This window comes from Cydia amplana, chromosome 4, assembly GCF_948474715.1.
Source record: "Cydia amplana chromosome 4, ilCydAmpl1.1, whole genome shotgun sequence".
Classification (NCBI taxonomy): domain Eukaryota; kingdom Metazoa; phylum Arthropoda; class Insecta; order Lepidoptera; family Tortricidae; genus Cydia; species Cydia amplana.
In genome coordinates, this window is record NC_086072.1 from 20,843,809 (window position 1) to 20,865,065 (window position 21,257).

General features: G+C 38.5%; 2 protein-coding genes across 2 annotated transcripts; both read right to left on the minus strand.

The window, feature by feature from the left end:
- Window positions 1-550: 550 nt before the first annotated feature.
- Window positions 551-20,008, minus strand: LOC134647390 (ubiquitin-like modifier-activating enzyme 5). Its single transcript, XM_063501737.1, has 9 exons — window positions 19,770-20,008; window positions 19,032-19,167; window positions 18,414-18,610; window positions 17,728-17,914; window positions 7,063-7,174; window positions 6,505-6,602; window positions 4,738-4,864; window positions 2,963-3,036; window positions 551-676 (listed from the first exon to the last, which is right to left on the minus strand). The coding sequence occupies exons 1-9, from the start codon at window positions 19,904-19,906 to the stop codon at window positions 563-565; spliced, it is 1,182 nt and encodes a 393-aa protein (XP_063357807.1). The 5' UTR covers window positions 19,907-20,008; the 3' UTR covers window positions 551-562.
- LOC134647467 (uncharacterized) lies at window positions 14,785-15,825 on the minus strand. Its single transcript, XM_063501818.1, has one exon. The coding sequence runs from the start codon at window positions 15,823-15,825 to the stop codon at window positions 14,785-14,787; it is 1,041 nt and encodes a 346-aa protein (XP_063357888.1).
- Window positions 20,009-21,257: the final 1,249 nt, after the last annotated feature.

Sequence of the window (21,257 nt, forward strand, 5' to 3'; positions counted from 1 at the left end):
CTTGCAGCCGCCAGACCAAAAGCTAATCATAGATGGCGCCTCAAACAGTTGAGAGAGAGAGAGACAGAAGATAATTAGATATGACAAAACATACAGTTAAAAAACTTCGCTCGCGGCACGCCGCTGTTGCAACGTTGAGTGTATGCATTTGGGCGTTTTTTTTTTTGTTGTCCCCTACACTTTTTTTTTTCAAATTTAGGATTTTTTATGTTATTTCTACTCAGAATCACGAGCTCTTTCTATCCTAATAAGGGAAAAAAACTGTCCTAATGTTTTTATTTCCATTACGTCACCATTTTTCATAGACTTTGTATGGCGGTCGCGGAATGGAAAGATCGAAAAATGTATCGATGTATGGAAATTTTGGGACACTTTTTTTCTCCTATTAGGATAGAAAGAGCTCGTGATTCTGAGTAGAAATAATATTAAAAAATCCCAAATTTGAAAAAAAGTGTAGGGGACAACAAAAAAAAACGCCCATTTGCCTTTGAATTTTTGTGGTTTTTTTTTTCGTTGTGGCTTGCCAAGTTGCCACACAGATCATCCGATGTCTACAACAGGTTTATATGGACTTCATCTGCTGCATGAGTTCTTCGAGAGACAGCTCGGAGGCAGCCACGGCGCCACCCGTACTTGATTCGGGAGTACTGTTGTCTACCGGTATACTGTAGGCTACCTGCAAGGCAAGGGATACCTTCATTATTACCTTGTAGAAGTTATTACTGTATTTAATTTATTTGGAAAGGGGTCATCCATTAATTACGTCCCACGTTTAGGGGGAGGGGGGAGTCACAAACATTATGATGTCACTTTAACTTCATCAGTAACCGAAAATTAATTTACTTATATTTTTTTATTCGCTGTACAGTTAAATAATGAGATTTTGGATGTAACTTTCGTTATGTTATAAAATTACTAATATTTATATATCAAAAATATTTTTTTATTAAAAAAATAATGCCGAGTCGATTTCATTGAAAACAAAATTGCCTAAAATGTGACGTCACACCAGGGGGGGAGGGGTTTGCAAAATGTGACCAAGTGTGACAAGGTGGGAGGGAGGGGTAAAAAAACCTAGAAATTCGTGTGACGTAATTAATGGATGATCCCAAAGTAGATTTTACCTTACATTTTGGTTACAAGATTAATTAATAAACATTAACACTTGGCAACACGCTGAGAACACGCTATTTTTAAACCGACCAGGGCCATATATACTGTAAAACGTTGTACAATACACGTGCGAAAAGATAATCGATAAATTGGTGGCCACTCGTTGCGAATTTCCTACTTTTTATACTTGTATCGTAATGTAATAAACTATTACATCGCCATTTATTTCAGAATAGAATAGAATAGAATAGAATTTGTTTATACAAAACCTGCGACTTTTTTTTCCTCAAGCGTCAGTGCCAAATAATTAGAAGTATAGTCTGTTCGGAAAGAGAAGAGTCGTGGAATGTATTGGCCCCCATACATTCCACGACCAGACATGGCACCGCCACAAGCCACCACCGCAAGCGATGAGCTATAAGCGAGTAGAACGATAAACTAGAAACGAGTGGGCGAGCGGCGAGAAGCGAGTGTTAGCTTTTCGATCAACACGGGCTTCCGACACGTCGGAAGGGATAGGCCCAAGCGATATCTTGACATTCAAATCATTCTGCCATTTTTCGCGGGGGGGAACGTGCACACAGTCGCACTTCTCACACACTTGCATACAAAATCCAATCTGTAATGACGACACAAATACATAGAAAATGACACCCTACACAGACAAATCTTGCACACCTCGATCTGTTTTTGTGTACGGACGAGTCACAAGTGTCACAACATGCACACTAACACATTTTCGTCAAGAGATGAGAAGTCGGATTTGTTGCTCGACCGATCCGCAATTTGTACTGGGCGAGAAAAATCGATAAATCCAGCAATTACATGAGACTAAAATATAATAATTGTGTTTAAATATAATTAAACGTATGACATGTAAAGAAAATATTACGTGTGAAATGTAACACCTTCTTTTTGTGAATTTGATGTCCCCGACCTCTTTTTACAACAAAAAACCGAGCAATTAGGCATTTTTTCTACTGCTGTGTTCACTCGCGCGTCTGGACTCGGTCTAGTTAAAAATCCGAGCGCAACTAGTTTTATTACCCGCGCTAGATCAGTTGATCTTGTACCTAGGCAGAGGGGAAATAGTGCGAATGCCGCATCCCTTCTGTGTTGATCGAAGGTTAGCTTCAACAGTTTTGTCGCTCGGCTATAGGCGAGTGTTCGAGTGCGACGGGCTATTGGTCTCGCAGCTTGAGTTCAACTATAGTTTGTAGCTTTCTAATAGACCCCGAAGGCTAATCCTATTGTCTATTGTTAAGAAAAACCGCTCGTGCCACGTGCCACAACCACCTGCATAAAAAATCGGTACTTCGGTTACTGAGTGCCGGCGAGTCGAACGCTACAGAACCAGTCTAAAATGTGTCATCGAGATGCGTAACAAAGGCGCGTTATCGGAGAGCGCACCTACACTGGTTTTTTGAGCGTTGGACTAGCCCGCGCTCAGGTGCCAAATAGAATAATTAGGACCCTTTTTTGCAGGTAAGTAGCACGTGCGGTTTTACTGAACAAAACAATAGACAATAGGATAAGCCTTCGGGGTCTACTAGAAAGCTACAAACTATACCAAGCGAGCATCGCCGAGCTAGTACCGCTGAGCTAGTTTTATATCATCGCTCTTATCTCGGCGACAAACTAGTAGAGCGAGTGTTTTCGCCGGCAGTGTCAACAGCCAGCGATGAACTATAAATATATGTATCTCTTTTACTAACACAGGATCCCTATCTTTTGTTCGTTTCTTGGGCGAGAAAATCGCCGATAGCTAATCGCTTACTCGCTCTTGGTGGGACAACTGCCTAGGTAATACATAATAATAACAAGTACTAAGGAGTATATATGTACTGACCTGAACACCGTCAACTAACTTCAAATTGGAGGTATCTTCGTCTTCAGGGCAATTTTCATCCACCAAACTGATTCCTGTTCAAATATTACCATAATTTAAAAAAAAAGTTTATTCAGAAATCTTGCTTACAACTAATTACATATATTCTTCTGCCAAACCACAGAGTGGTTTGTTGGCAGATGTTTATGCAAGCTAGGTAGTTGATATGTAACTTAAACTTAGGTATCTAATCTACTTAACCCTTTACCGCATGCGCAGCCCTATATGGCAACTATCAAAGTTCATTTTCAAACAAGTTTTAGTGAGATCATTAATAGTTCTATAATTTATAGATGTTTATAATTAAAGTGGAATGGTAGTACAGTCACCTGCAATAATATGCTGCACAACGAAGGCCGCAAAAATATCTGACACGATCTTATTTGTAGAGCCATAAGAGCGTGTCACATATTTTCCGGCCTTCGATGATTATTCGTATTATTGCAGGTGACTGTACCTAAACATTTTATTTGATACATTGTCCAATGAGACTGCTAAAAAAATCTAATTCAGGTAAGGATATTTCACATTGTCGACTTAATTCCAAAAATCACCCATAATTTCATCAAATTAGAGTCTAGTTTTAGAATTAATATGTGGCTGACTGAGCTTTGCTCGGAAAACATATAAAAACTCGAAAATGCGCGTTTTCCCAGAGATAAGACCTAGCTAGATCGATTTTTCACCCCCGAAAACCCTATAGCAAATTTCATCGAAATCGTTAGAACCGTTTCCGAGATCCCCAAAATATACATATATATACATATAAATAAATAAATATACAAGAATTGCTCGTTTAAAGGAATAAGATATAACTGACAAATATAAGTTAGGGTGTTTCACTTTTGTATGGAGAAAAAAAGTCGTGATATTTTTCCTGACTTTGCTCACCAATCGAGTCTCCCCACTCTAAAAACGATATATTTCAATTTTCATAACAATCGATTAACATTTAAAGGTTGCACAAATTGAAAATGTGGAGAGAGAACCCCATACATTGCGTGAAAATTAACTATTTTTTTAATAACAAAATATAATGAACTGATACTAAAATCTAATGAAAAAACTGAATTTTGCGTCTAAAACATGATAAAACCACTTTTCCTTTGGAAACAGGTGGAAAAACTGAAAAATCTTAATTAGAACATTTATCGAGTAACCAAAACCCATGTTAACTACTGATTTTAACATTGATTTATATGTCGAAGGTTCAGTATCACACTACTCACCGCTTTGATGGTAGCCGCTTAAACCATTTTCTACCCTCCGATGTAGAGTCGTTGGTTATTTGAGAAAACTTTGTTGATGTTGTGCAACCTCTAAATATTCACCGATTTTAATTTTTATTGGTATATAATATTTTTTAATCAGGAAGAACCAGAATTGGAGCAAAGTCAGATGAAAATCGAAAATTCGGAAAAATGAAACACCCTATTATAAGTATTTGGATTTATGTACCCGAAAACATGTTTTTGAGAACAGTAATAGTTTACCCCCACAGACAAGACATCCTCTAGACTGAGCATAGTAACGCTACCCCCTCTGCCACTTATACGGTAGTTTTACTCCATCTTCGAGTCAATCCCGTGCCGTGATTGGTCCGTGTCTTTGAACGGACCAATCACGGCACGGGATTCGCTCACCTCGTCCCCCCGCACCCCCGTATTTTTGGCAGCATCGGTTTCATGAAATAATTGCTCTAAACTCAGTCTAGAGGATTCCTAGTCTATGTTTACCCCATTCGTTGTCAGCGTGTACGGGTGCCGCGTCTTCGGTGACCTCGGTGGCGAGCTCCACCTGCGGCCGCGCGCGCGCCTCGACCTGCCGCGTGCGACAGTGGTTGTCGTCGCATTGGGTATTCGGCTGGAGAGGAAATACATCAATTAACGAGCTACACTTGGTTGAGGCCCTGATATATTTAAAATCTCCTTCACTTTTCACAAAACGCCTCTAAGGGGCTGATGTTCATAAATTACGTCATCTATTTTTGACGATTTTTGACACCCCCCCCCCCCCCCTAAAATCATCCAAAAATCATGCTTCGAATGACCCCGTTTCCTCCTACGTCATGCTATCATCATCTGATGTCCAGCCCCCCCCCCCCCCCTATAGTTCGTTTTTTTAGCATTAGAAATAACTTGAATAAGCGATTTTGACATGTCTTTTAATTGAAAAACACTTTTTAAAAATCTATAACTATTACTTATGAAAGCAAAAAACTATAAAAGATCGTATTAGATTCATAATTGTTACATATTTACCGTAACTTATTTTTAAAATGTGTTTTTCAATTAAAAGACACATCAAGATTATTTACCAAATTTCTAATGCTAAAAAAAAGCGGCCAAGTGCGAGTCGGACTCGCCCATGAAGGGTTCCGTATTTAGGCGATTTATGTCGTATAAAAAAAAAACTACTTACTAGATCTCGTTCAAACCAATTTTCGGTGGAAGTTTACATGGTAATGTACATCATATATTTTTTTTAGTTTTATCATTCTCTTATTTTAGAAGTTACAGGGGGGGGGACACACATTTTACCACTTTGGAAGTGTCTCTCGCGCAAACTATTCAGTTTAGAAAAAAATGATGTTAGAAACCTCAATATCATTTTTGAAGACCTATCCATAGATACCCCACACGTATGGGTTTGATGAAAAAAAAAATTTTGAGTTTCAGTTCGAAGTATGGGGAACCCCAAAAATTTATTGTTTTTTTTTCTATTTTTGTGTGAAAATCTTAATGCGGTTCACAGAATACATCTACTTACCAAGTTTCAACAGTATAGTTCTTATAGTTTCGGAGAAAAGTGGCTGTGACATACGGACGGACAGACAGACGGACAGACAGACGGACAGACAGACAGACAGACAGACATGACGAATCTATAAGGGTTCCGTTTTTTGCCATTTGGCTACGGAACCCTAAAAAACGAAGTATAATTTGAAATGACGTAATTTATGAATAGCCCCTAAGAGATATTTAAAAAATCATACGAAATTGTGTACCTAAGCGGAAATGCATTGGCCGTCTCAACCGCTCTTGACACAGCATTGCAACAATCATCCGTCAGGGATGCAGTGGCCATAATGTAGTGGATAATTAAAGTGAGAAAGTGACCATTGTGTACTTATAGCTTGTCCGATTTCTAAGATCAAGTTCGCCATAGTAATAATATAGCGGACTTAATCTTAGAAAAGCGGACAGGCACGTAACATTTTGCAATAGGGACATTTTGAGATTCTGAGAACGTGTCACTTTTATAAACCGGGTAAACTTTTATATATCGGCCTGTCAGTTGTTCGGAACTGTCAACTTTTTGTTATATGGCCGATACCGTCCGGCGGACTGTTAATCAGTGGGCCCCTTAAAAGTGTCCTCATTCCCTAAAGCTTTAATTTTGTTTTTTAATTTGGAACCTAGTCTTATTCAATTAAAGTATAGAATTAGACTGTTGCCTTGATACAGGCCTCATGGACTCAGGATAAACCGATGTTATCTTACCTTCAAGCTCATCATAGGAAAGAAGTCCGTAAGCGCGCTGTAACCCAGGTAGTGGCTGACTGTTCCAAACCCTAGCAGCTGCTTCAGCGTGTTTTGTACTGGAACAATTAAAAAGTAACTTATAGATGTAGTGCATAATTGTTTTCCCTCGTATTTTCTCAGTAGTACCGAGCTACTAACGATGGCGATGTATGCAGCTCGGGTGCGCGACCCGCCCCTCGCAACCCCGCACTATTGCACTGTCTAGACGGCTTCGTCGAATGACTGTATTGTTTTAAAGACCAAACAGTAAGACGATGCAAATGTTAGTGTGTTTTGGTCTATTTGGTACCTATCCTCCTAAGGCCCAAGGTCCTACCTATAGTACCTATTCAGTTCGATTTAATTTAAACAGAGTCGCTTTTGTTTTGTTTCGTTCAATTTTCAAACAACGCAAAATCAACTGGCAAATTTTGGGTGTTTCGTTTGTATGGCTGGGCCTTAGGAGGCTATAGGAGGAACTAAGCCGATAGGAATCGAGTTCTTTGAATGTTCTATTACCGGATATTAATAACTTACCAAGGAACCCGGCGACGATGCCCATAGTAGTAGGCAGGCTGGCCGCACACACACCCTCGCGTTTTAACGTACGCTCGTCGATTTTAGACGCCACCACTAGAGGGGGTGCACACTGTAACAAACAACACATCATAATAGGAGGTCTGTAAGGGCCACTTGCACCAACCCGAGGTTAAACCTGGAGTTACCATGGTTACTCGTACAATTGAACAGTGGGTTAAGGGTTTAACTGCTTAACCCTACTTACTTAAGTAAAACTTACAAGTGTATCTCAGGGACCCGTTTCTCAAAAGCTTGCAACTTGTAATACAAGTGGAAGTCCCTTTCTAACAAAACCTGTCAAAAAGTGATATTCGCTTGTATTACAAGTTACAAGTTTTTGATAAACAGGGCACTGGCCTTAGGCCCAACATCAACATCAACATTTATTCAGCAAATAGGCCACAAGTGCACTTTTACACGTCAACATGAAATTTACATACAGCAAAAAAAAACACATCAACAATTATAAAATACAACTAAGCTGCAAATATCAAATCAAACTAAAGTATTACATAGAGATGTATAAAGTCTCTAAATGTCGAATTCCAAAAAAACTATAATACTAGTATTGAAAAAAAAAACAAAGATACAAAAACTATAATCTAAAACTATTTAGAGGTCTAAATGTCTCTAAGTGTCATAATTAAAAGATTACAATAATATAGTTAATCAAATTATCCTTAGAGATGTATAGGGTCTCCAAGAGTCAAAATCCTGTATACTTACCTAAGATACCCAAGATACACTTGAAGTTTTACGTGGTTTTACTTACGTAAGTTGGGACAGCTATACTACAGAATGAGAGATAAATATCGTTATCTCATGTGTATTTCAGGCCTTATACCTAACGCTACTAGGTAAACCAGTAGTGCTCATCAGTTAATCACACAAATAATTGCCCTCGCTAAGATTCGATCAGAGACCGGCAGCGTTTCTTAGCATAAGTAAATAAAAATACTATGATTGAAAATTCACAATTTAATTTCACAGTAGATATATTTTTATACATAATATTGACCAGTGAATATGTATACTTAATACTTATAGTATAGATCCCTACTTTACACTAGAGTTAACCTAATGACTAATCTGGCTATGTTAAGTCTGCAGTAAAATAATTGCAACACCACGAAAACAAAAAAAAAACATGAAAATATATTAACATAAAATTAACCTCTAATTTAATAATACAATAACTCGGTACCATAGTATGATATTACTGTTATTGGTAGTTAACTACATCAAGTCAAAAGTTAAGTAAAGTTCTAACTTAGCTCCAGTAGTTAAGATAAATAACCATCCATACTTCACTCGCAATCCCTGTTACAGTTATATTGCCCATATTGGTGGTATTGCCTAAGTAATTATTTTGCTACAAATTTAAAATAGCCAGTCTAAATAGCTACAAGTCAGTCAAGGCCCCTTCAAAACCTAAGTACCTAATAACTACATGAATATCTCGAATTAGTAGAGTAAAGTATATATATTGTGGACGCTATTTACTTAGACTTAGTTTTAAGCTTTGACGTCATTTATTTTTAATTTTTAATTTAATTTATTACTAATAAGTAAATGGTATTAATGTTATTATGCTGCCTTATAGACTAGCTTAGAATAGAATAGAATAATAATACTATTGTGTGCCCTAACAGGGTGTCATGATCTGACCATATACAATGTAACATCTAATGTACATGACAATACAATATGAAATAAATGAAATGAAATGAAATAAAGTTTGTTGAACAATATTTATGTAGGTATATAAAAGTAATTTATGACATAAATAATATGTATAAGACTTGCATAATAGTCACATTTACTTTTTAGGGTTCCGTACCTCAAATAGTTCTTTACCAGTATATGACAGGAAAACCTATTAGAAATGTGCAGTCAAGCGTGAGTCGGACTTAATGTACGGAACCCTTGGAACGCGACTCTGACTCGCACTTGGCCGGTTATTTCTACTTCTGACGGATGATAAACACAAAAGTATTACTTTAGTACATTAAAAAATCCTATATTTCAGTACCAAGTCCGTCAGCTTTATTTATCTGTACAGAGTTCCTTTTCAGCAGTCCCAACTGTCCTTCCAACAAGACGTCAGTAATGGCTTTCTTCGCAAAGATCTGCTGCCTCGCGTTCAACTTTCTCAACTCCGTAGCCATCACTTTTCCCCACCAGTCAAATTCATCTCCATCAAGCACTACAGAAGTTTGCACACTTGATTGCTGTGACTGTGGCTGGTTTGGTACGGTGGTGCGATAAATTAATTTTGGTGTTGATTTTTCTGAGGTTTTCGAGGCACGCAGTGGTGGCGGGCTTGGATTGTCATTTTGCCAATACTTTAGGTCGCTTTCTGGTATATCTAAGTGTTCCACATCTTCCAAATGGTCTTCCTAGAGAAAGAAATATATATTTTTATTTTAAATCAACTTAAATAATTATGTCTAAATTTATTAGTTAATTCAAAAATTGTACTAAAAAATTGTCTCCTTTTTTATAATAAACTACTCTACCTACAGTGAAAACCTTTTATCAAATTTTGATGTCTTATACTGAAATAATATTTAATCTTGGTTACAGCAACAATTGGTTACAACAACCAATATTGGTTCCTTAGTTCCTTCATTGCCATTATACTGGTTTTGTCTTTACTTAACACTTAAAAACTATACCTCTCGGTCATCAAAAGCCACACTTATTTCCATTTCTTCACATTTCAGCTCATCATAAGTTGCATCGACATCAATTTCGTTTTCCACCTCCTCGGTCCCCAGGACAAATTTCATCTCATTATACCAGTACACATTCGGCAGAGGACCGCCTGGCTTTTGTTTCGCATTATATTTCCTGAAATTCGACCTCAGCGTGTTCAATTTTCTTTTCATATCGTGCATACTTGCCGTTGGGTAATGCTCTTTGTATTTTTTTAACAATACCATATAACATTTCTTCTTCATGATATGGTCACGGTAACTTTCGCTTTTTGTGTTCCATAGCGCCGGCAGGAGTTTGTAATGTTTTATGAATTCAATTATAAATTCTCTGTCCTTTGTCGTTACACTACTCATTATATGTTTTCGATTTGAAACTTTTGAATGTTCAAGTATTCGGCGGGTTAGGAATCAAGTCGACAGATTAACACCATCAATATGATTCAATCAATATAACCATTAACGTATCATTATCAATCTTTGTTGACATTCCAATCGTTAAAAAATGGCTATCGCGTCACTTCATCGAAACAACGATGTTCTGAGTGTATTTATCGCACTTTTTTCGCTTGTTTTTAATAGCCCAAAAACGATTTAACACTATTTTTTTACTGTAATTATTTTGTGTTGATAATTTATTGACAATATTTATTTATGTATGTATCGTTTCGTGTGATGATGAGTTTATTGATGTACGACGAACATGAAAATATTTTTCTTCTGACGTTTAAATGCGCAGTGTTGCCAGTTTTGAAAATACTATGCTGGTCAACCAAATCTTGTCAGTAAAAAAAGGCGCGAAATAAAAATTTTTTATGGGACGATATCCCTTCGCGCCTACATTTTTAAAATTTGCCGCCTTTTTCTACTGTCAAGATCTCGTTGACCAAGTATACGTCAGTTTTCATTCGCAAAAATAGGCATAATATATGGAAAAAAATATCTATACTGGGTCAACCAAATCTTGTCAGTAAATAAGAATAAGAATAAGAATAAGAATTCGTTTATTCATGGCAAACTAAACTACATTCAATACAAACGTATTACAAAAAGTATATTTTAAACAACAGAAATTATAGTTTGCCACGAAATGGTCTCGCCTCAGCATAATGCTAACCCGAAAGTCAGCGCTGGTCTTCCGGCGAGACCATTTGTGGGCCACGAACGCAACCGTACAACACGACCCTATAAGTAAATGAACGCGAACGCGTCCATTTTGCGCTCTGCGCCGACTGCGCCTGCGCGTACATGTCAAAATGTCATGATGACTTACAAGGCCATGCCGTACAAGTATTGTTGGATATTAACATTCCTATATTATAATATGTTACTTAAACATTAGTTGTTGTGAAAACACGTGAAATAGACTTGATAACATTACAAAGAAAACAAAATACAAGCATGCAACGTAAAATAAACAATACTACATAACTGATTTAGATTCACAGTTACTTTTGCCGAAGCGTGTGTTTTACAACTTTAGCATATAAGAAGCCCGGCTTTAGTTGTTACAAAATACAATACACATATTCCATGCAGAACAAGAGCTGCATAAAAATACACGAAATACTCGCGCAATGGTAAGATGCACGAGTTGCAAGTAAGCGAGGAGAAAAATGATGACAGCAACCACTGTATACGGACATAAAAACAGGTATATTATTTACTTCTTGATAATTGATTAGCTCACTGGTAAAGCATATAATTATAACATAGTAAGCACATAATTATTACACTAAAAGAAACTTGTGTCATTTCTGAAAACTTCCTGCTGCCGCTGGTGTTGAAGTATACAGAGTTTAAGTTTGGTTTTAAAACTTATGATACTTTGTAGGTTCCTGAGGGGAGGAGGTATATTATTCCAGCAGCGGCTGGCCATGTACCTAAAGCTCCCACGAAATGCTGCTGAGGCATGTCGCGGTGTCACCAACTGAACACTGCAATTACGTGCCCCTAAGGACCTACGAGTGGACATCCATGACAACTTCTCGAACAGATATGATGGGGATTTGTGTTTCACTATACCAAAAATAAGACACGCCAGATGAAGCTTGCGGCGGTGCAGCATCTTAAGAATATTATGGTTATTCAAAAATGGACTGACATGGCCTCGTAGTGGGATGCTAAAACAAAACCGAGCACAGGCATTTTGTACCCGCTGAATGAGAAGTTTAGTTTTAGCTAGGAGACGTGGTCCATATACTAAGTCCATGTAATTTAATTTGGACAGAACCAACGTTTCTACTAACTGAGTGCGTAAAGATTCGTTAATAAATGGACGTATGTTATAGAGCAGTTTTAGCCTGTAGAAACAATTTTTAACCGATTCAGCAACATGCTTCTCATACCTTAGCGCACTGTCCATAATTAAGCCTAGATTTCGAGCCTCATATACTCGTTCAATGGTTTCGCCCGATAACATTACATCACAAGTAGGTCTGATGCTATTCAGTTGATTTTTGGTGCCAAATATTAGATATTTTGTTTTAGATGCATTTAGCATTAAACTATTTTCTGAAGCCCAAGATGCTATGTTTGCAAGGTCCATATTTAGTTTTTGAATAGTACTGTCAATTTCAGTAGGTTTACAAGTGATATATATCTGAGTGTCGTCTGCATAGATATGATATTTGCAGTGAGTAATGTGGGATCCAATGTCTGCTGTATATAAGATGAACAGGATTGGGCCGAGTATCGATCCCTGTGGTACGCCTCTGGAAAGAGACATTTTTTTAGAGACCTTGGCTGATCCGTCACTTGAGCACAATTTTACATACTGGTACCTTTCAGTGAGATAACTATGAAACCAATTCAGTGCACTGTTATCAAATCCATAATAACTTAGCTTTGACAGTAACAGGTCTATATGAATACAGTCAAACGCCCTAGAAAAATCAAGCAGTACAAGCAGTGTACACATGCCTTTATCTTGTGAACAAAGTATGTTATCCGTGACATCAAGCAGGGCCGTCGCTGTACTACGCCCCTTTCTAAAACCCGATTGTACATCTGGTAAGATATTATTGCTCTCGATGTAGTCATTTAATTGTGCGCATACAATTTTTTCTAATATCTTGGACATACATGGTAGAATACTAATGGGTCTCAGGTCTTTTAACTCTGATGGGTTAGTGGTCTTTGGCAGCGGGCGTATGATAGCCGCCTTCCAGGTGTCAGGATAAGTAGAGGTTAAAATAGAAGTATTTATCAAATCAGTCAATAAATCTAAAGTATATGGGAACGTCATGAGAAGCATTTGTAATGTAATCTGGTCATGCCCTTCTGCATTTGATTTCAGTTTAGATACAATTTTTAGCAACTGTCCAGGGCTAACTGGTTCAATATGAAAGGTAGACTTGTTGTATCTGTGGAACTCGAAATAGGTTAACTGCGAAATTGTTACTTGTGATGCAATTGGTAAATTCAAAAAATGATTGTTTATAATATTCGGGTCACTGAAAGTAGATGGTAGTTCTATATTATTTTTAGGCAGAATGGTAGATTTTAGATTTTTCCAAAGGGATTTGGGCTCTTTTATTTTATTACTTATGTTATGTTTAAAGAAGGCAGACTTTTCATTATATAAGGCTTTATTCACTGTTGACTTTAGGTCTTTATAATACAGTTTTTTACTCTCGGAACCGGTTTTATGATAATCTGTGGCAGCCTGATCACGCAATCGCATCATCAGTTTCACTGTGTCAGTGATCCAAGGATATGAAGGGCCCTTTATTATGGTTGTTTTCACGGGTGCATGCAAATCAAATACATAGATTATGTGCCTGCTTAATGCATCCAACTTATCGTTAACGTTCGACAACTGAGACATTAGATCCCACCTTACACTACGCAAATCAGTATCAAAAAGTGATAGATTAATGCTATTAAGAGGCCTGTGCAGTATAGTATAGGGCTTGGGTTTATTCCGCCTAATAGTGAACTCGCACATAACAATACAGTGCCCAAAGAGTGTACCTACATGTTCAATATTAATTTTTTTGGCATTTAAATCGGTGCAAACCACGTCAATCAGTGTCTGGCTGGTATTTGTGAAGTGTGTTGGCTCTGTCACTAATTGTACTAAATTAAAACTAGATAAAAAATTGTCAAACTTTGTTTTTTTACAGTCATTGGTAGCAAATAAATTAATGTTGAAATCACCCAGCAGTATTAAATGGTCGTAACTAGTTAATGAGCTAATTGTATCCGATATGGCGTCAAAGAATAGGTCAACGTCCTGCCAAGGTGGGCGGTACGCTGTACCTATTACAATTTTTTTCCCCTGTACTGTCATGAGTATCCACATTTGTTCTACCGTCTTGTGTTTCGGGTCTACCGGGTGTGGCAAGTTACGAGCAGTGACATTTCGTTTGATGTAGAACCCGACCCCCCCACCACGTGAGCGTGATCCCTGTGGTCGCGGGGTATGGCGTAGCCTGCACCCTGGGACCACAGGGGCCCGGCACTCATCCCCTCCTCTTAGCCAAGTTTCGTTAATAGCTAACACATCCATATCTAAACGAGTGCAGGTTGCTATGAAGTTGTCATGGTTGGTGCCTAATGAGCCCGCATTAAACAAACCGATCTGTAGCTGATTTCGTGTCATTTTTCATAGCGTATAAGGCTAGACAGAACCGGTTTTGCATTACAATCCAGCGCGGTGTTTGTGAGTTTGAGGTTAATTGATGTGCAATAGTGTATTACGGTGTGAGGATGAACAAAATAAGTAGAAAGCCGTATACATGTAGTAATACAAAGTGTAAAAATGTATAATATACAAATTGTGTTTTGATTAAAAGAGCACTTGGCGCAAGGTGTGTGTGTATTGTTTCCGTGTAGTGTACATTTTTCAATTGTGTAAAAAAATATTGTGAGAATAATTGTTAGCGGCAACAGTTGAAGTGACAGACTAATAGTGACTAATAAAGGTACTAAGAAGCTAATAATAATGATGTGGACTAACCTATCGTAAGCCAAAAACACGATTTAAATCTAACTCAGTGCGTATGCGGTGCCGGGGCGAGTTCGTGCCAGCCTGCTGCCGTGCGTAGATTTTGCCGTCTCTGGTCCAGACGTACCGCCAAGACTGCTGCTGTTTAAGCTCCCGAGCCTTGTAGAAGAGACGCCGATTTTGAGGGGTCAACCGTTCGTTGACGTAGAAGGTTTGCGTTCGCCCGGGGATGCCGGTGCCTTCCGTGGTGGCACCACGGCGCACCCGCGCAGCCTGCAGCAGGCGGTCCCTGACGGCGCGGCGCGCCAGGCGCACCACGAGCGGCCGCGGTCGCGTGGCGGGCCCATGGGTACCCTCCTGCAGCTGAGGCGCGCGCCCCACACGCCCAGCGTCGACGATGTCATGCTCGGTGAGTTCGACCCCCAGTTTCTTGCTCAGGGCTGTTACCAAATGCATCGCGTTCTCGCCGCTACTCTCCGGCACACTAGTTATTTCGATGTCATTTAATAACAGCTCCTGGTCGCGGTCGTTTAGCTCCAACCTGAGTTGCGACACAGTTTCGACGAGAGAGGAGTCAGGGGCGGCGTCACTCAACTGGGGTCGGGTCTCCAAAGACTCAACACGGGCACAGAGCGCGCCGATGCGGTCCTCGCAACCGTCGAGCCGCCTATCGCAGCCGTCGATCCTGGCTGTCAGACTCGTCAGGGAAGTGCGAAGAGCGTGCATCTCCTGGCTCATCGCACGCATGTCCTCGCGGAGAAGCCGAAGCTCGGAGACAAGCAACTGAGTGTCGGTGACGCAGGTCGTGTCCAGCCCATTGTCGCGCGGGGTGGTGTTGTGAGTGTTGCTGTCCGTGTAGGACACCTCCATGATGGAGCTGTCACCCTCGCGCGCCACGGGGCTCATAGCGACCCGAGTCTGTGCACCTCGGCTCATATTTACGTAGGCATGTTCATGCCGCGCGTTACTGCTGCGTACGGGCGTGTTTGTGTTATCCGTCCTAGGTTCAGCACTTTTGCACTCTACACACTTCCACTTCTGGTCAGGTCCCATGCTGTTAAAAAGGTCCTCCGAAATATTTGCACATACAAGATCGTACAGTTTTTGGCAGTTGTAGCAGTTCAAAAATCTCCCGTCGGTTATTTTACTGAAACATCCACCACAGCTTGCCATTGTAAATGCGAACTACACGTCTTAGGGATAAGGTTCAAATTCGAGTGAGTACCACTGACACACCGCTAATGCGCACACGCAGATACTAACAGCTGATTCGCTATCAGCAGTCAGCTGACCCGCACAGATGATTTTTACGAGTTGTTGTTAGTTTAACTTTACACCGGTTTTAAAACTGTGATTTCTTGCCACATTCGCGTTTGCACACCGTATTATTGTTTATTTTAAATAAGCACTGATGCTAGGTGTAGTATTTATAACGAATCGAGCTTCAAAAACAACTTAATACTTGAGCTTTCAATAAATATCACGGAGCGAACGAAAAGTGCGTATGAACGTTGTGACGTACGTCACGTGACCTCCACGTGACCTAAATAGGAACAAAAAAACTATACTCATCCTTTTCTTTTGGGTGCTAGTGCTAGTGTAAGATAAAGATAGTATGATTCTCTCTGTCTATGTTTGAAATCAATCAGACCTTTGACACACTTTATGATAAAATATTATATATAGATGGTCAAGCAGATCTTGTCAGTAGAAAAAGGCGGCAAATTTGAAAAATGTAGGCGCGAAGGGATATCGACGATATCGTCCCATAGAAAATTTGAATTTCGCGCCTTTTTTCTACTGACAAGATTTGCTTGACCATCTATACTTGGTCAAGCAGATCTTGTCAGTAGAAAAAGCGGCAAATTTGAAAAATATAGGCGCGAAGGGATATATGTAGTCCCATAGAAAATTTGAATTTCGAGCCTTTTTTTACTGACAAGACTTGCTTAACCAGCTATAATTTATCAAAGGACTGTCTCATTTCAAACATAGACAGAGATAATCATACTATACTTGGTCAACCAGATCTTGACAGTAGAATAAGGCGGCAAATTTGAAAAATGTAGGCGCAAAGGGATATCGTCCCATAGAAAATTTGAATTTCGCGCCTTTTTTTACTGACAAGATTTGGTTGACCAGCTATAGCTGTCTAGCTGAGGGTCTACCGCGAACCACGTTCGACGTGTTGGCTCTCTGTCGCACTTGTAAATTCGTACGTAAGTGTGACAGGGAGGCAACACGTCGAACGTGGTTCGCGGTAGGCCCTCTGTCTTCACTGTCTTACACTAGTAGGTAGTATCACCCAAAAGAAAAGGATGAGTATAGTTTTTTTGTTCTTATTTACTGCCAATTTGGTTTGACCAACTGTATAGTTAAATTTATTTGTTAATGAGATGATTTTAATTAAAACCTTGCGCACAATCAATTATCACTAATTATTTTTTAGACATCGCCAAAAAATGGGTTCATCAATCATCAATTCATCACACAGACTCAAAACTGGAAAAACACTGTTGCGTTTAATTTCATTAATGTGCTTGCACACGTGATGTAATAGGGAGTATTACTGCAATGTTCTGCCGCCAGAGTGCAGCACTAGCACTCATCGTAAACCATAGAGTAACTTATACATACTGTGCCTTAAACTGTTTTTTGACAACTTTTCACAGACAATAAAATAATGATAAAATATGACATTAATATATCAAGGCGTGTTGTTTACAAAGGGTCTACCGGGAAACGCGAAATCTAAACGCAGGTATCTGACTCTTTATCGCTCGAATATACAAGAGTGATAGAGGTTAGATAACAAAATTACCCATAGACCCTTCGATTGTGACTGACTGTGGTAGTGGCGCCCCCTACGCAGAGTTTCGCGTAATATTAAGCAAGTGTCTCATACGCAAGCTCCATGTGCAAGCATAATAGGGTGAAATGAAATTAAATACTCACAGCAAAACAGGCGGTCACTCCGGGCACAATAAACTGTATATGCCCCGATACAGCATTCTCACTGACTCCGCTCTCAAACCACTTCTGATTGAGCTCATTGCAGGCTGTATTGATGGCCATGCGGGCTTCGAAGTTATCCACGCAACTGAGGACCAGATCCACTGGGCCGCCAGTCAAACTGCCAGTGCTGTATCGAGAAAAGAAAAAAAAATTACTCTTTCAAATTTGGGAGTGTCTTTGAACAAAATATAGTGTGTCAAAGGACTGTCCCATTTCAAACATAGACAGAGAGAATCATATTATCTTTGTCTTACACTAGTACTAGCACCCAAAAGGAAAGGATGAGTATAGTTCTGTTTGTTCCTATTTACTGACAAATTGGTTTGACCAACTATATATGAAACGAGTTAAGATCAATTTCAATCTGCAATGGAACACAGGAGGCACATTATCTCGGACTGTCTTTTTTCGTTTATAAAATTGAAGGGCCTCAAACATAATATGGTAACTTAGTTCTTAAAAGATTTTGCAATCCAGTTTCCATAAATCAATTATATTGAATCAAAAACCAGTAATAATAGTCACCTTTGGCATCATAATACTGCATTGTCCAGGCATAGTAATACTAATAAAACAAGTGAACATTTGTTAACTTTTTAAAAATAATATTTAAGAACAGTCCAAACCTAACAGCATCACAGAACTTCTGAAAATTCTCCACCGTTGTGATATTGTAATTGTAAACATCAATGGCCACATCAGGGTTAATGTTCTGGAGGGTAGCAGCAGCCGCAGCCACCTTGCTGAGCCCCGCTTGGTGTGGTTGGAAGAAGAGCCGGTTCATGTTCGCCAGCTCTACCTTGTCATAGTCGAAGAGGATGAGCTGAAAGAAGGTTGAAACACTGGGTCTTTTGTTTGTACAATAGCAGTTCAAGTTTTTAACTAGTCAACCGTGTCAGTTTAAAGGTTTGTTTTGAACTAATAGTTGTCTCAAATTAAGACGATTAGCTCAAAGAAAGAAAAAAAATCAAAGAGAAAAAGTTGTCATTCAAACAACTCAATTAGCTCAAAACTGAAAGGATATTTACATACTGAGCTCATGAATAGTATTCCTGCTCTTTCGCTTACATTATAAAACAAATTTAAGTTACTTCCATGTATAGAAACAATTAAAGTGTCATTCTATGGAACTAGTCACTAATAAATTGACATTCAGAGACTATTTCAATATGGCGGTTTGTTTACATAGTTAGCAAGTTCCATAGAATGGCACTTTACAACCTACCAAAACCATATAAATGTACCTTCCCAATCCCACAACGGGTGAGCATCTCCGCAGTGACACTGCCGACACCACCAACTCCCACTACTGCCACTGACAGCTCTCGGATCCTCTCATAGTTGTCCACTATACCCATCCTCTTCAGTGCCATGAGACGACTGAAACATTTAGGTTTATAGAACTTTATTTTTTCTCAAAGAAATTATACATTTCACTACAGAGAAACTTAATTACAGCAGAACTAAATATAAATAATTCTTAACTAAAACTTAAAAATAAATAAATACTATAACTTATGTTTGGTTACCAACTTAACTAAATATAATTTGACTACTTTACAGTTGCGTAAAAGAATATAATTATATTCTAAACCACACAATGTGAAAGAAACTTTATTTGTGTAATACAATTTTACTAGGTACTTATTAATCTATAAATAAGTTAACTACATTTGATATTATCATCTAGCTAGAATATTACTACAATACTTAAGGAAACCAGGTTCTTATTGAAATAAGTCTGGCTTGGTCACAATGTTTGCTTCAGAACACTTCTAAAGGACAATTTCGTTTTGAAAACTTAGGTATTCTAAACTTAGGAAAACAATTTTAAGAATGACCTAAACATGAGTCATTTTTAACATCTAATAAATATTTCACCTTCTTAACATTGAATTATAAGAAAGACACAATTAAATACTTGGGACAAGACGCATAAATTATTTGTTAATGGGTTTTAAAACGTATAAATAGCGAAATACCTATAGGGATTAGAATCCACAACTTCGGACGACATCACGTCAATTTTCTGCCGCACTGGGCCCCCGTTTCCTTGGACGGCCGCTAGTTTGGCCTCCAACTCTTGCACTTTCTTCTGTAATTCTTCGACAGTAGACATTTTTCTGTTAATATCCTGAATTTTGCACAAAAACTATCGAGAGCAACTACCCAGCTGGCTAGCTGAGTTGTCAAGTGAAGTGTCAAATTGACGTTTTTATTTGCCACGGAATCACGGAATACAATGCGTTCAGGTTACACAGTTGTTTTAACTGCGCTGCTGAAACTTTTTTTTGCTACGGATAGCAAAAAAAAGTTTCGTAAAAAAAATTAAAGCATACCCTGGCAAACCCACACCGGCAACATCAAAAGCAATTTATTAGTAAAGAAACACGCGATAGTTATACTGGGTCAACCAAATCTTGTCAGTAAATAGGAACAAAAAAAACTATACTCATCCTTTTCTTTTGGGTGCTAGTACTAGTGTTAGACAAAGATAGTATGATTCTCTCTGTCTACGTTTGAAATCAAACAAACCTTTGACACACTTTATTCAAAATTTGTATGAAAGTTCGGCACTTCACGCAAAACCATTTTTTCACTAGAAAAAAACGGATTGATCACCAAAATTAAGAATTTCGCACTTTTTCTACTGGATAATAAGTTTGTCAGACTATAATTAGGTAGTCATAACACTCATAACTTATAAATTATACAGTAGGTATTTACTTGATTCGAAGAAACCATAGCACTGTTTATTAATACATATAGAATTACTTCGCCCCTAACAGGAAAGAACTCTCTAACGGTTTTATCTTTTGTATGGCTTCATTCACGCATCACCCAATAAAGAATGATTATATTCTAAAACTAAAAGAAAGTTTAAATGTAAGTTTTACTTAAGATCCTTAGCCAAATCTGACAAGAGCGTACTCCCATCTTAAATGCCGACGACGCACTTACAACCTCTCTGGTGTTGCGGGTGTCCATGGACGATGATAATCGCTTACCATCAGGCGATTCGTCTGGTCGTTTGCCTCTTGCCTCCTAAACATCTAAGAAGGAAATAAAATGTATGAGGAAAACCTGCGAAATTAGAAACAACGATACTTTATCCTTATTCATTCCATATTAACAAACACAAGTTGTGTTTGTTAATATGGAACTGTTACACAACTGCTAAATTGAGTAGGTATAAATTATACTTATAGACACCCAAACCTAACATTTTTTATTCTTCTGTAACAGAACTTTTCCACCTAATTTAAAGCGTTTATTATAATAATTATAGTTAGCATCAAATATTATTATTATTCAGTGGCCCTAATCGCCCATTCACTATCAAAAAAGTAGGTAGAGCTTAATAGGAGACCCTCTGTGTATGTCCAATTAATGAGACCGGCAGTCAGTAACCGCACGTCTTGGTCAACGGTCGTTCAAGACGCGCGTAATTTAAAAAGTTCATTAAAAAA

Excerpts from the sequence above, each read along its gene's own strand:
- LOC134647467 (XM_063501818.1), bottom strand. The coding sequence starts at position 15,825 with ATGGGACCTGACCAGAAGTGGAAGTGTGTAGAGTGCAAAAGTGCTGAA.
- LOC134647390 (XM_063501737.1), bottom strand. The coding sequence starts at position 19,906 with ATGTCTACTGTCGAAGAATTACAGAAGAAAGTGCAAGAGTTGGAGGCC. Across the intron at positions 18,611-19,031 it reads CCCGTTGTGGGATTGGGAAG|CTCATCCTCTTCGACTATGA; the intron begins GTACATTTATAT and ends ACCTTCTTTCAG. Across the intron at positions 4,865-6,504 it reads TTCCTATGATGAGCTTGAAG|CCGAATACCCAATGCGACGA; the intron begins GTAAGATAACAT and ends TTTCCTCTCCAG.